The sequence below is a fragment of the Glycine soja genome, chromosome 11 (genome assembly GCF_004193775.1).
Source record: "Glycine soja cultivar W05 chromosome 11, ASM419377v2, whole genome shotgun sequence".
NCBI lineage: Eukaryota > Viridiplantae > Streptophyta > Magnoliopsida > Fabales > Fabaceae > Glycine > Glycine soja.
The window spans coordinates 17722218-17736319 of NC_041012.1; the positions used below are offsets into that span (position 1 = coordinate 17722218).

At 33.3% G+C, this 14102-nt stretch overlaps 2 protein-coding genes across 5 annotated transcripts; one reads left to right on the plus strand and one right to left on the minus strand.

The window, feature by feature from the left end:
• Nucleotides 1–21: 21 nt before the first annotated feature.
• LOC114377174 (serine/threonine-protein kinase GRIK2-like) lies at nt 22–5988 on the minus strand. Of its 4 annotated transcripts, none has more exons than XM_028335580.1 (14): nt 5638–5988; nt 5268–5449; nt 4771–5153; nt 4057–4131; nt 3917–3961; nt 3700–3774; nt 3406–3435; nt 3219–3306; nt 2979–3103; nt 2642–2737; nt 1110–1176; nt 868–1016; nt 612–690; nt 22–530 (listed from the first exon to the last, which is right to left on the minus strand). In XM_028335580.1, exons 3-14 carry the CDS (start codon nt 5089–5091, stop codon nt 388–390), a joined length of 1293 nt encoding a protein of 430 aa, XP_028191381.1. In that variant the 5' UTR covers nt 5092–5153; nt 5268–5449; nt 5638–5988; the 3' UTR covers nt 22–387. The 4 variants fall into 4 exon arrangements, with proteins under 4 accessions (XP_028191381.1, XP_028191383.1, XP_028191382.1 ...); XM_028335582.1 differs by having other exon boundaries at nt 901–1016; nt 5638–5985; XM_028335581.1 differs by lacking the exon at nt 3406–3435 and having other exon boundaries at nt 5638–5986.
• A 1989-nt stretch (nt 5989–7977) lies between these two features.
• LOC114374819 lies at nt 7978–10021 on the plus strand. Its single transcript, XM_028332515.1, has 2 exons — nt 7978–8589; nt 9097–10021. Exons 1-2 carry the CDS (start codon nt 8118–8120, stop codon nt 9834–9836), a joined length of 1212 nt encoding a protein of 403 aa, XP_028188316.1. The 5' UTR covers nt 7978–8117; the 3' UTR covers nt 9837–10021.
• The last annotated feature ends 4081 nt before the right edge of the window (nt 10022–14102 follow it).

Below are 14102 nucleotides of genomic sequence, written 5' to 3' on the forward strand. Positions count from 1 at the left end.
CAGCATCTTTGAAGCACAATATTGTTTCATGACAGTGAAAACATTTGGGGTTGCCATTTCTTAATTGAGATGATACATACAAAGTTTAAACTAAGAATTAAGAATATCTATGCCTAGAAGCTAGAGCTCAAAATTCATTTCATGCGTGTAAGGATCCTTATACAAGGCCTTTCTCTCAGTTTCTACTTCTAGACACCAAATTCTTTCACAAAACAAATAAAAAAACATTCTTCTGCCTCTGCTACTTATCATGCCTACATGAACTATATTTTCTTAAATTTTGAGATTCCTTTAAGACTGCCTCTAATCATAAAATACCAGCAAAGAGTCTAACAAAGAAAAAAAATCACAGCTTTTCCACTGTACATAAATGCAAACTAAAAAAATTTAGTCAGTATTGCTCTCATCATTGTCCTCAATTCCCAAGCTCTTCATTTTGCACCAACAAAGGTAATCAGGAATTGGCCCATCATCTCCAATAACCCAGCTATCTTCCGCAACATCACTTAAAGACATCCTTAATCTTGGGTCTGCAAATTTTGAAATTTAACTACATTAACATGGAAAATGTAGTCATGTGATATGACAAAAATGCGGAATGTCATGAATACCTTTGGAAAGTAGGCCTTCTATTAAGTTCTTCAATGGGGGATTCATATCGTTGGGGAGTACTAAAGGATTATTGACTATCTGGATCAGGAAGAAAATAGCAAGCTAAGATTGTGATATAGGCACCAGAAAATATGAATGCCAAATCAAGTATAATATCCGGGTGAAAAAGTTACGAAACTTAGTAAAGTGAGAACTTTTGAAAACAGAATGACATTTTTGTTGTAATTATAATAAAAACATGCATGTTTTTCTTACTTTGTCATATATGTCTGAGTGTGTATTTCTTACTTTGTCATATGTATCTTGAAGTGTGTCTCCAAGAAAAGGGTATTCACCCAATATCATACAGTATAAAGTAACTCCTACTGCCCACGTGTCTGCAGCTTTACCACCATATTTCACACCTAAAAACATATCCAGACACAAAACAGCAGTGAGAACCTGTACGTCAACTCCACAGCAATAGTATCTTACAAGCTTGAAAAGAAAATAACCACCTAAAATACACTCTGGTGCAGTGAAAACAGGAGTGCCAGGTGATCGACGAAGCTCATCTTTATCATCCTGCAAAATGAAACTGTTAAAGTTTGTTGTAAAAGTTAGGAAGAAAGAATGAATTAGGACAAGATCCGAATGACCCAATTCAGATCAGATGTAGGGTTCTAATCTTCTATCCTTACTAGAGCTAGTAGACGCCAAATGTGAAAGGGGATATGTAAATTCTTGTAAGAAAAATCCTCCCAGAGTAGGGAACTAGATCAAGGAAGGCCGTGAGAAGAAAAAAAACTCATAATTGGCTGAGGTTTGGGGAAAATGATGATGAGGAAGAGGAGGATGAATAGGTGCAAAAAAACTCACTTTTGGTTACTCCCAAGAAGGCCAAAAGTGTCTAGGACCACACGGATTTACTACTTTTTTAAAAGTCCATAAATAGCCTAAAAATTAGAAAAAGGCCAAGAGAAAAACAAGCTTAAATTATGCTTGTGGTAAAAGAAGCAATGGCAAGAACCATTTAGTGGATAGAACAATGTCCTTTAGGAGTGGAATTTCGTTCAATGTGCAGTTAAAGAAGCTTCAAGTTGGTGGTTGAAGCTATTGGAAACTACGAATGAATTGGATGACACAAAACAGTTGTTGAAGGATCAAAAGATAGAACAGGTAAATCATCCCTAACACCCATCCAATGCTACCAACATCCCTATCTAGATGCTTGCCTGACATATGTAATTTGTAAATATAAATAAGAAAATAATGTTAGTTGGTTAGTTAGGCAGCTATTAGTTATGAACCTTAGCGTAGGATTTAGTCACAGGCCTAGACACGGAAGACTTCTTTCAACCTATAGTGAAAGCAAAAAACAGACTGTCCTTGACAGAGCCCCTCCTAAACTAACACACGTTTTAGTTAGAGTGAGAATCTTATCTAAAAATTACCCTAATTAATAAAATAAGAAAAGACAAAGACATATGATGAATTAAATAGTTCAAGATTTAGATATGATAATCCTAATTTGTGGCCATATCACTATTGTTAGTTAAGATTTTATAACTGTGAGCTGTTGGGTTCTGCCTATAAATGAGCATAGCTGTTGTACATTTTAGACAGACTGAAACAATAGTGCAGTGCACAACTCATTGATCTCTCTTTCTCTCTCTCTGAGTGTGTTTGGTAGAGGGAGGGAGGAGAGAAATGGAGAGGAAATAGGGTGGGTCCCACACCTTCTACACTCAACCAAACATACTCCCTCTCCAGTTATTCTTCTCTCGTCCCCTCTTTCTCTTTCCCACTTAAATTCTATATCGATATGTCAACTAATTAGGTCAAAATGTATTATATGATTGATGATCGACTAATCACTTTTAGGAAAAACCATGAGTTCCTATGCCTTGACACTAGCTAATTTCGGTTTTCCCAGAGAGAAAAGTTTCCCATGTTGCAGTTGAAGAAACACTAATGCCTATGTAGACTATGAGCTTTGATATTCATTTTAAGTAATCAAATTTTCATTTGGGCTCAGTAATTACATTACCTCAAAAGCCTGGCTGACACTGAAATCCCCTATCTTTACTGTACCATGACGAGTAATCAACAGATTATCTGGCTTAATATCCAGATGAACAATATTCTGCTTTTCCAGAGAGAAAAAAATCACAAAATTGATTAAACTATTATAAAGCACAATAGCACATTCATAAATAAGAGTTTGAGCATCTAATATAAATGATATGACATCTAACAATTTTTTGCTTTTTGTTTAGCAAGAAGATCATCATATATAGCCATTTATATGCAAAAACTGTGTTTGTGTGAGAGAGAGAGAATCTTAGTTAATATTAAGCACAAATTGATAGGTAGAGAAATATTACATGAGCATGGAGATATGTTAATCCAGAAACTATATCACGCAAGTATCTCCTAGCAGTCTCTTCACCTAAGCCACAAGTGGTACCTGAACCCTCGCATATCCATTTTCCTTCCACATATTCAAGTACTGTACAAGAAAAATCAGCAGTCAAGCATGGAACTTCAAAGGTATTCTTCTTCACTTAAACTCAAATACAGATATAAATGACAGGAGTAGTAGTCAATCACTAAAGAATCAGTACCCATGTAGAAGTTATCTGACTGTGGGTCATCAATCACCTCAATGAGATCGACTATATTAGGATGTTCCAGCATTTTCATAATGAGAACCTGAAAAAGAAATTGGTATTGGCATTTTAACATATTATAGGGACATTAGCACAATAGCTAAAACAAATAATGTCAGAAAACATCGTTTATCATACATACCAAACCAGGAAGCAAAATAAGCTGAAAAACCTATGCAAAAGAATTTCCTTTCAGAAAATGGGAGGTACACATTTTGTAAAATAAAAAATTGTGTACTTTCTAAAAATGACTAAATGGATGCTACATTGCAAACAGAGTCAGAATAAAAATAGATGTCACATGAAGAGTAAAAACATAAAGTGGCAGATATGAGGAAATATACAATGTATTTGATAAAATTTAACATATGTTTTAATCATATTTCCAGTTCAGAGTTCAGACTGTGAAAATCAAGGATATGAAGAAGAAATATACCTCGCGTAGTACGTCAGTCATGGCAGTTTCTGAGGGTGAAACTCGAAGCTTCAGTAAATGAGATTTATGAAAGGCCTTCAAGTCAAAAGATTTTCAGCTCAATAAATGATGAAATGCACTATTATCTTGATAACTATTAGAACATAAAAAACCCAGTATCAAATAAGGCCATGTTTCCTACAGTAATCTGCCTACCGACACCAAAATGTTTCCTTACCTTAATTGCATAATTCTTTCCATCGACAGAGCTTTGATAAAGAGCCTGTCATGCATGTAAGGAAAGAGGCTCAGGAAAATTGTTTTCACTGAGACAGAAAAAGTAGTTAACCAGTTAAGTACCATGAATACTACACTCACCACTTTCCCATAGCTACCAGAACCAATTTTACACTCACGAATATACTCATTTATCATCTTGTTCCCATTTTCATCCTGAAAGGAAACTAAAAGTTCAACAAGACTTCTAAGTTCTGAGAGAAAAGATATTCATCACAAAGAGAAGTGTTTCTTGAATACAAAATAACATTCAGATAGGAATAGGCAAGTAACTTATTTCTGTGTGTGAGAGAGATATATACAAATCATTCCAAGACTTATATGGTTGATATAAACTGATAATTTATGGTTACAAGTAAAGAAGAAGGGAACACAAACTGAGTAGACAGCAATGACCCAAGGCATTTTAAATGTTCAGCCACAACTTCATTCTATCACTAAAAATGATGTATGTCAGATATAAACATTTAACCCAAACTTACTTTGACATGTAGCATTTCGTTGAAAAATTATATTAGTTCCTTTTGTATTTAAAGTAAATAAATATCATAAATTTATATTGCAGCTCATAATAAACACATCATATCATTAAGAGAGGGAATATCTGGAAACCATAAAGTACTTAAAACACAATGAGAGCAATTTTCACTCATAATATACTACAAGAATCATCAAGGTCATTCAACATATCAAATACCACTAGCCCACCTAGTCTCAATGTTTGCCTTTACATAAAAAAAAATTCAACATCACCCTTACAGCAAAAACTATAAAGTAATCCCACAAAACAATTACCTCGGTGCGCACAAGTTTGTGAGTCTCCTTAACAGGAAACCGTGTACAAATCATGTCATTTTCTACTCTCAAGTTCAAAATTTCTTCCGATCGCTTGGGACGAGTTTCCTCCTCGCCTTCATCTCCACTAGTGTTAGTAACCTCATCATTGTACAAATGCTCACCCTCTTCATCTTCAATGTCATCATCTAGAAGAGGCTCCTGGCAGAGATTATTATTGTTAGTGGCAGGCTTAGACCTTTGACTTTGACGGTTAGGTGTCCTGATGAACCCGAAGCAACTACAGCACCCCATGGCAAAAGAGAGAGTCTTATTGAGCATCTGAAGCTTGAATCCTAAATTTGATTGATGTATAGTATCTCTCAACCTAAAAATTAAAAAATCTACAAAAAAGAAAGAAAAAAATAAATTTACTATGCCAACAACAATAAAATATCAAATCTTCAAAATCAACCATCCTATCAAACAGATAGAAACACTTAAGCTAAGGTTCTTACTTGATTTAAGAGGAAGAAAAAAGGGCTCCAATTCAAGCCCTACTCAACGTTGCTATTCCAATGGGTGCCATTCAGCCAAGTGGAGAAGACAACTAGAGATATAAAACCCGCTACTACAATTCACATCCAACATCGTGATGATAGCAACTCCAGTTTATAACAATCTAGCAGCTTACGTTGACCTTTTTGGCATGAAAAGCGAACAGGGTAAAATTTTAACAATAGAAAAACAAAAAACAAAAACATAGAAATTAATTAAAAAAGATAAAAGGGTGACGATGGGAGAAAATAAAATTGATACTTTTTTTTTTACATAGAACCTTTGATAATGACGAAAACAACATAAGCATTCGGATGTTCGTAAAGTTACCTCCTTTTTGTGGGCGGGAACGACAAAGTGGGATAGCCCTGTCACCCCAGCTCCAAAAAACCTAGATTTCTAGCGCGAAACGAAGGTTTTTCAGAGACCAATAAACCCTAAGTCGTAAATTCAATAGGCAAAAACGAAAATGAGAACCGAATCGTAATTCGGGATCCTAATTGAAAACCCTAGATGGAAGAAATTAATTAATTATTAATTCAATTAAAAAAGGGAAAAAATTGAAAGGTGAGTGATGAATATTGAATAGGGACGATGAAGTGGAATTGACGAGGAGACAAGTGTAACGAGTGTTCAGTGAAGAGAGAGAGAAAAAAAAAAAAACACAAAAAAGGAATATTTTAGAACCGCCACACAGGAAGAAGAAGAAATTGCCTATTTTCTTTATCAATAAACTGAAACAATCTCGTAAGATCATGCTGTTTATCATAATTGTTGTACATCTCATAATTTTATATAAATTTAAGTATTTTAAATAAAAAATCACTGTAATATTAAGATTGTTAACTAAATATTTAAATTAATTTTGTAAGTATTATAATATTTAAAAATATATTATTTATTAAGATTGTTAAATAAATATTTAAATTAATTTTGCAAGTATTATAATATTTAAAAATATATTATTTATGATATAATATTAATAAAAAATAATTATTTATATAAAAATAATATTTATATAAACAACTCCACATCGTATCATATGTTTTAGTGAAAAAAAAAATTAAAAAACATTATTTAAAATTAAATAACTCATATAAATATTTCATTCTAAATGTTCTAAGTAGCTGATTTAAGTATTTAATTTCATAGTCCATAATTGATGAAAAAAAAGTGTTTCATAGTACATTTGAAATATTTTAATTTAAGAATTAAATATTTTTTTACAAAATTAATTAAAATACTTTAATTAAATATTTTTGAAGTTTTTTTCTTCAAAATATCTCCTATTTTAACTACCATAAATAATTATAATTTTTAGGAGTAAACTTGGGTTATATTAGGTTTGAAAATCACTAAACACCTGAATTAATATAAAATTGTTCCGATTAAATCAAAAGTATTAATGATATTCGGGTCCTCGGTAATGATTTTATTGGCTCAAATGTGATTATCATTTATAAATCACTAATTAATTGATTAATAGAGCCCCTTCATTATTAGTTGATGTCATCGAACATCGTTAAAAACGCTTAATTATTGAAACATACACATATGGACATATGGTTGTTACATCGAAATGAAAATGAAAAAAATATTGATAAAGCAATAATCGATTTTCTCTTTATATTTTTATTCTTCCTCCGCTCATTTACGTTGCATTATTTTCTAATATACTTATTTAAAAAATGCCAAAAAGAAACTAGTAAAATCAAGCTGTGCGAGATTGTATAAATATGTAGGGAATACGTGACCCTAGCTATTTTTCTTCAATGGATAGATTAGATTAAACTAATGCAAAATTAATGGACGAAGGACAACAATATTTACTCAATGTTTTTATCATTTTCTTCCTTGTGACACATGGCAACCGCATTTGGATTGTGTGCTTAGTTGATTGTCACCACGCAGTTAATTTGTAAATTCAACCTTTTTAATGATGTTAGATGAAATCAATTAATAACACATGGGCTAAATTAAATGATATTTATAATTTCAAGGATTAATTTTTTATTATTTATAATTTTAGGAATCAATTTCACTAACCATTTATCCTTACCGACTGAGCCAACATCTAATTCTATAAAGCAAAGGTGACCAAAGCTTCTTATTCTTCTTATCAACTCAACACCCTCGTTGCTACAGCTAATTAAAATTGATTGCTTATATTGTTCTCTCAACGTCGAATAATTAAGCGCGAGTCTTAAGTCACAAACTACCTTTAATTTAACAACATTACATAAACGTACGTAACCATAACGTTAACGTGTAGCTTAGAATTGAAGCTGACCATTTTGTGAAAAAATTAAAAGGTTACGTTGATATATGGCATTATATGCATGCTTCCTTTGGCGCCTAGCTATAGGTGCTTAATTTTTGTGTCTAAAATAACAAGCCTATAAACTTCCATTGCAAGTCTTCCATTTAAATAATCAAGGTCTTCTGTAGATCCCAGAAGTTCTCTTTCTTTCGTTAGCCAAAAAGAACGTGCTACTCCAAATATAGTAAGTTAGTATTGTACGTGTTTACTTGATCAATAAATCTCTTTGGTACTTTAAAAATTTAGCATTGAATAGTCCATGCATTGCAGTACTACTAAGCAACCACAAACTTTTGAAGAGTTTAGAAAAAGGATTGCAGTAAAGCTTAAGGCGAACTTCTGGGCCAATTTGCATGCCAGATTCTATATAAATATTCTCTTTCACTTCATGTCCTCTCCAACTATCCTCTGCATCATTAAAGCAATACTTGAAAATCATCAAAGCAGAGGAAAGAAACAAAAAGTCAAAACAAAGGCACAATATTTGTAGATGGCGAAGATGGGTGGAAGAAAGTGGAGCATCTTGGTGGCCATCTTCATCTTACTTCTTGCTATGGAAGCTGTCATTGCTCAAGGTCAAGGAAATGGTAATGGCAACAATGGAAATGGCAATGGTAATGGTAACGGTAATGGCAAGGGTAATGATAAGGAAGAGAAGGAGAGGGAGAAGAGGGAGAAGGAGAAGGAGAAGAGGGAGAAGAAGGAGAAAAAGGAAAAGGAAAAGGAGAAGAAGGAAAAAGAGAAACAGGCAAAAAAGCAGCAGGGTGAAGCCACAAATTATGACAAGCTGTCACCTTTGCCAACAGGTCAAGAACGAGGCTTCTGCAGAAAAAACACTGCCTGTGAGTTTAAGACCATTGTGTGTCCATCCGAGTGCGCATACAGGAAACCCAAGAAGAACAAGAAGCAGAAGGCATGTTTCATTGACTGCAGCAGCAGTACATGTGAAGCCACTTGCAAGGGTAAGTTCCAAGGACCCTCAATTTTTCTTTTCAAATATACTCTTTCTTCTAATTTAAAGATGAGTAAATAGAATTAACTCACTGGTTAATGTGTTAAAGTTAACATTAAATCATTCAAATATTATTTAACTTCAATTTTCATCCAGACATTATTTATCTCTAGATCAGATTAGTTAGAATTTTATTTCTCAGATAAAAATTTATTGTATTAATTCATGTTATCAAATCATAAGTTATTATCATAAATACATTTATTAACTTTAATAATAAAGTGAGATTTATTATGATTTCTTATTAATTAGTTGACATTTAAAACTTTTTACACTAATAATACATAATAAATTAAATTCTACAAAAGACATGCAATATAATTTATTAATATAAGAGAAAACTATTTTTATACTATATGATCGGTTGACTTTTTTAAAAATACATCTTCTGATTTTTGATTGGTTGAGGAGTGAGAGATGAACTAGCTGATGTTGAGTTTGTTTGTTTGTTTGGCAGTTAGAAAAGCCAACTGTGATGGATATGGTGCTTTGTGTTATGATCCTCGCTTTGTTGGTGGTGATGGAGTGATGTTCTACTTCCACGGTGCCAAAGGAGGAAACTTTGCCATTGTTTCAGATGATGAGTTCCAAATCAATGCTCACTTCATTGGTACTCGACCAAAAGGAAGGACTCGAGACTACACATGGGTGCAAGCACTCTCTGTCATGTTTGACACACACACTCTTGCCATTGCAGCCAATAGAGTGTCTCACTGGGATGACAATGTAGATTCTCTCATAGTAAAGTGGGATGATGAACTAGTCAACATTCCCACTGATGGAGAGGCTGAATGGAGGGCCAATGGTGATGAAAGAGAAGTGGTTGTGGAGAGAACTGACGATACCAACAGTGTGAGAGTGACAGTTTCTGGTTTGATTGAGATGGACATTAGCGTGAAGCCAATCAGAGAGCAAGAAAACAAGGTTCACAATTACCAGTTGCCATCAGATGATGCTTTTGCTCATTTGGAGACACAGTTCAGGTTTAAGAAAAGTACTGATAACTTTGAAGGAGTTTTGGGTCAGACTTATAGGCCAGGGTATGTTAGTCCTGTCAAAAGAGGAGTTCCTATGCCAATGATGGGTGGTGAGGACAAGTACCAAACTCTCTCTATGTTTTCAACATCATGTAACCTATGCAAGTTCCAGAGGCCATCTGAGATAGCAAGCACCGAAGGACTAGTTGCTCAGTACTGATATTATGCATCATGAAAAATAAGACATTCTTAGTGTTCTCATTGTTGACATCTTGCATTTTGGTTTCTTTATATTGTATCCACACAAATAAGGGCCTAAAATGTTGCCCATGATCAACCTTTTGTAAAATGTAATAGTGATTAACGTGTATTAAAGATATGAAAGAATCATTTTTTAGTCTTCCAGTCCATCTCCTACTTACAACATGTTTGTTTCTCCGTTCCCAGCCTTCAAACCATCTTCAAGCAAAAGCACGAGGGTAATTGCTTCTCATAAAATGCTGCTTTGGAATGTGTGCCAACCGGATCCAACGCCTACATAAACATGCTCTTAGTTATCCCGGCCCAGCGTGATGGAGTTATTTTAATTTGTCCAATTAGGGAGGCCATATATATATTATATGAATCAATCAAAAGCGGAGAAGAAGATGTAGGTTCATTAATAACTTTAGATACAAAAAGTCCTTAATCACGATACCTTTTCCTACAAATAAATTGTTCAATTAATGACTCTACACAACTGGAACATGATTATCTCTAGTAAAAAGTACTTGATTTAATAAAAAAAATATTCTTTTTCATTACAACCTAATTAGATTCAAATGATACTTTAACCTTACTATTTCTCAACAGTGCTACCGAAATCAACTTTAATGGTGGCATGGACACACACAACATGTCACCTAGAAAGAAGGTCTTTCCATATGTAAGCTTCAAAAGAAATTTTCCTATTTTACAAAACTAGAGTAGTCCAAGAATGACCAAGGTAAACATATTTTTCTCCTTTCCCAACAAGAATGTAGGAGGTAAACCAATTTCTATTCACATTGATGTTTTAGATAACCCCTAAAATCTACCACCCATTTGCTCACATTGGTCATATTAACATCATTTCCTTTTTCTAGGTTAGCGTTAGGCTTAGGATAATTGTCCTTTTTTTCTGGCCACACAATGCCTGCATAAAGGTGTGTGATGACTTAGCTTTCCTTAAACATAATAAAGTCCATTTTTCTTGTAGGTGGGGTTAGAAATAGAAGAGAAGTTATTACTTTTATTTTCCTTTTTATTTATCCTATTGTGATTAAGATCTTTGATAGTACCTTTTGTGAGTTGACTTGCCCTAGACGATATTTGTTCAAGAAAATAAAGCTTTTGCCCTTGCAACTTAACACTTCTTTCACTTGGTGTCTTTAATAATGATGTGTATGATCAGGTTTGATAGTGACACCTACTTGTGCTTGTATATCAATTTTTGCTTGTAGTTTGTCCATGATTCTCGAAATTGCTCGATCAACATCTCTTATAGGAACTCATCCAGAAGGAAAACATTTTTTGCATTCATATCTTTAAGTTGTTTGTGATGCTAATTAATTTGAATTTTGATGCATGCCTTTGACTTTTGTCATCTCTTAATTGTAGTAATTAAGTATTATGAACCTTTGTTTGTTGACATCCTCAACAATGTACTTTAGTAATTTTAGGCAAACAATTGTGAGAGACTTATAAAAGAATACTTGGGTTGAATTAACATATAAAGGTTTAAACTAAGTAGAAATTTATCACAATTGACTCAGCTGTGCTTATACGACACTCCAAAAGCAACAATCCACTTTCTATATCTCTAATTAGGTGTTTGTGGAAAAATTAGACAAGAAGGCCTATTTAAAAAAATAAAATTTTGAGATCTAATTAAAAAAATTGAAGGACCTAATTGAAAATTCAGTAAAAATAGAGAGACTCATGGAATAATTGAACCCAATAAATATAAAAAGGGGGATATATTAAGAAAAAATGCCTAAGTTTTCAAAATTGTTCCAAAGAGAAAAGTAATTCAATGTGGTTTGTTTGTTAAGATTTTTTTTGGACAAATGACTAATTTTGTCCCTATATTTTACACTCGTTGTCAATTTAGTCCTTGTACTATGGAAATGATCAGTTTAGTCTATGATTATGTAAATGTACTGACAAATTAGTCATACTATTAAGTGATCTCCATTTCCTTTAACATTGAGTGCATACATGGCACGTTTTTACTGACATGTCAAATCCATGCATGTAGGGGATGTTCCATGTTGGCGCACAATGTTCTGAACTAAAATGTTAGTGAAACTTCTCTCTACCAAATGTTTCCCCTCTCCTTCTTCTCTCCACCATTGGAGGATATGAGCAAAACTTCAAGTGTAATATCCCATTTTTCATAAAATAAATTAAAAAGGATTTTATTTAAAAATAAATAGAGTTTTAGGAAATAATGAGATTTTTGTAATTAAATAAATGAGGAGAAATCATTTTATTAATTAAAATAATAATTTTAAGGTAGATAAAATAAATATATGTTCTTAGAAAATAAAAAATATGTTTTATTTATTCACTTGATAGGGAGTAAAATATAATTTCTTTTTATAAAATAATAAAATAAATAAAAATAGAGTAAATAATAAGTTGAGAATACCCTAACTATAAATAGGGACATATTAGGTCAATTTTTACATTTACGATATGTTTCTCTACGCTCTCTCTTTCTCTCAACTTCATTTTTCCTTCTTCTTCTCTCAAAATCCTTTATTTTTCCCGCATACATCCAAACCTATCCCACTAATACTATGATCTCGAACTCAATAATTGTTGGATCATTGTGAAATTTGAGCACCAGGTTTGTAACTCATTTTTGCACATCTCCACCGTTGGAATTTGCATGTGAAAGAATGTATCTGGAGGGAGAAATACTCCTCGCACACAGACAGTGGGATGGAGGCTCCAATCCCTTCTCATTCTCTTTAACGCTTGGAAACCCTAGCAGAACAACCAGAGGAAAAATTTGAGGAATCTTAGGGAACCGCTAGAGATGACGCTATCACTTCCGGACTACACATATGAGCCCACTTAGATGTAAAGGATGCGTTTATTGCAATTGGGGTTAGAATGAACATAAATAGGGATTCTTAGATAATCAAATTGGAGTTTATTTTAGAATGTTTATTGTATTATAATTCTTCCTTTACGATTATAATTACATGATTGATGTGTTTGACGGACCAATTGATGCCCTGATGCGAATTGGTTGATAAAATTGAGTGTTCTTGGTGTTTTTTTGTGTTTTTGAACCTACGATTTTGATTCCTTTGATTTTGATATGATTATGTGAAATTGTTTGAGGGATTTTACTCCCGATGTTCTGAGAAGCAATTTTGTATAAATCATTTATGTTTTGGACAAGATATACTAGATTAGCATGATAAATTATTATATTGGGATCATGAAATTATGATTGAGATTGTGTGTAAGTGATAAATTGAGTATGTGTCGAATTGTAAGATACATGTGTATTGAGATGTTGTGTGCATTGAGTTGTGAGTTATGAACCATACAATTACACGACTGTAAGACACTTTAAGGGTGATGAGTTAATGTGCGTCAAGTATTGTTATGGGATCCACTGTGGGAACCCGACAAGTTTAATCACTTTGAAGCGTGATGAGTTAAAATTATTTTGAGTACAATTAATGAGTCGTGTGTTTTGTACAGTTCATAGATAGAGTTTGTGTGGCAAAATATTTTTTGGGTTGAACTTGAATCACGAGGGAGAAGCCCTAACAGACTCTTCGGTTTGAGTGCTCCTTTAAGCATGTGTCAATCCCACATGGTTGGAGCATTCTTGCAAAACAATGTGACCCTGATTAGTCTTCCTATGATTTTACCTAGTGAGGGTGACCCAACTTACTAGCGTGTGGTCTGTCTTGTCATGCACTCCTGGGCGTCCAACGAGGTTTTTCACTGACATAGTACCACATTGTATATATGATTGAGTCTTAGTATATTTATTGCATAAAGTTTGTGTATTGATCGATATTGATTGGTCGAGTGATATTGTGTTTTGATCCTTGAGTATGTGAATGATGTGAAAATGTGTGAGACATGTAGTGTTGAGATGTGATGTCACACGATAAGTGGTGGAAGGACGTGAGTTGTGTTTAAGTAAGCTGTATTTCATTTATATGATATGTATATCTATGTTGTTTTATTTCTCTCTATTAGTTAGGAATGTGATAACTCACTTTCTGTGTGCTGTTTGTATTTGGATCATGTGATGATTTCAAACTTTGTGTTCATGGGAACAGGTGATTAGGTGAATGACTATGGAGAACCTTATGCTAGAGGACACTGGAATACAATGCTCTAATATAATGTGACATTGAGACATGAGTTTTTGTATTATTTGCATAATGTTTTGAACTTGTTACTTTATGTTATTTCGCTACTTAACTTG

What these genes read in the sequence shown, in the direction of transcription:
- LOC114377174 (XM_028335580.1), bottom strand. Translation starts at nt 5,091, where the DNA reads ATGCTCAATAAGACTCTCTCTTTTGCCATGGGGTGCTGTAGTTGCTTC. An exon ending in CTGGTAGCTATGGGAAAGTG is followed by an intron (nt 3,962 to 4,056) that starts GTGAGTGTAGTA and finishes CATGCATGACAG; the next exon opens with GCTCTTTATCAAAGCTCTGT. An exon ending in TGCACCAGAGTGTATTTTAG is followed by an intron (nt 1,017 to 1,109) that starts GTGGTTATTTTC and finishes ATATGTTTTTAG; the next exon opens with GTGTGAAATATGGTGGTAAA.
- LOC114374819 (XM_028332515.1), top strand. Translation starts at nt 8,118, where the DNA reads ATGGCGAAGATGGGTGGAAGAAAGTGGAGCATCTTGGTGGCCATCTTC. An exon ending in ATGTGAAGCCACTTGCAAGG is followed by an intron (nt 8,590 to 9,096) that starts GTAAGTTCCAAG and finishes TTTGTTTGGCAG; the next exon opens with TTAGAAAAGCCAACTGTGAT.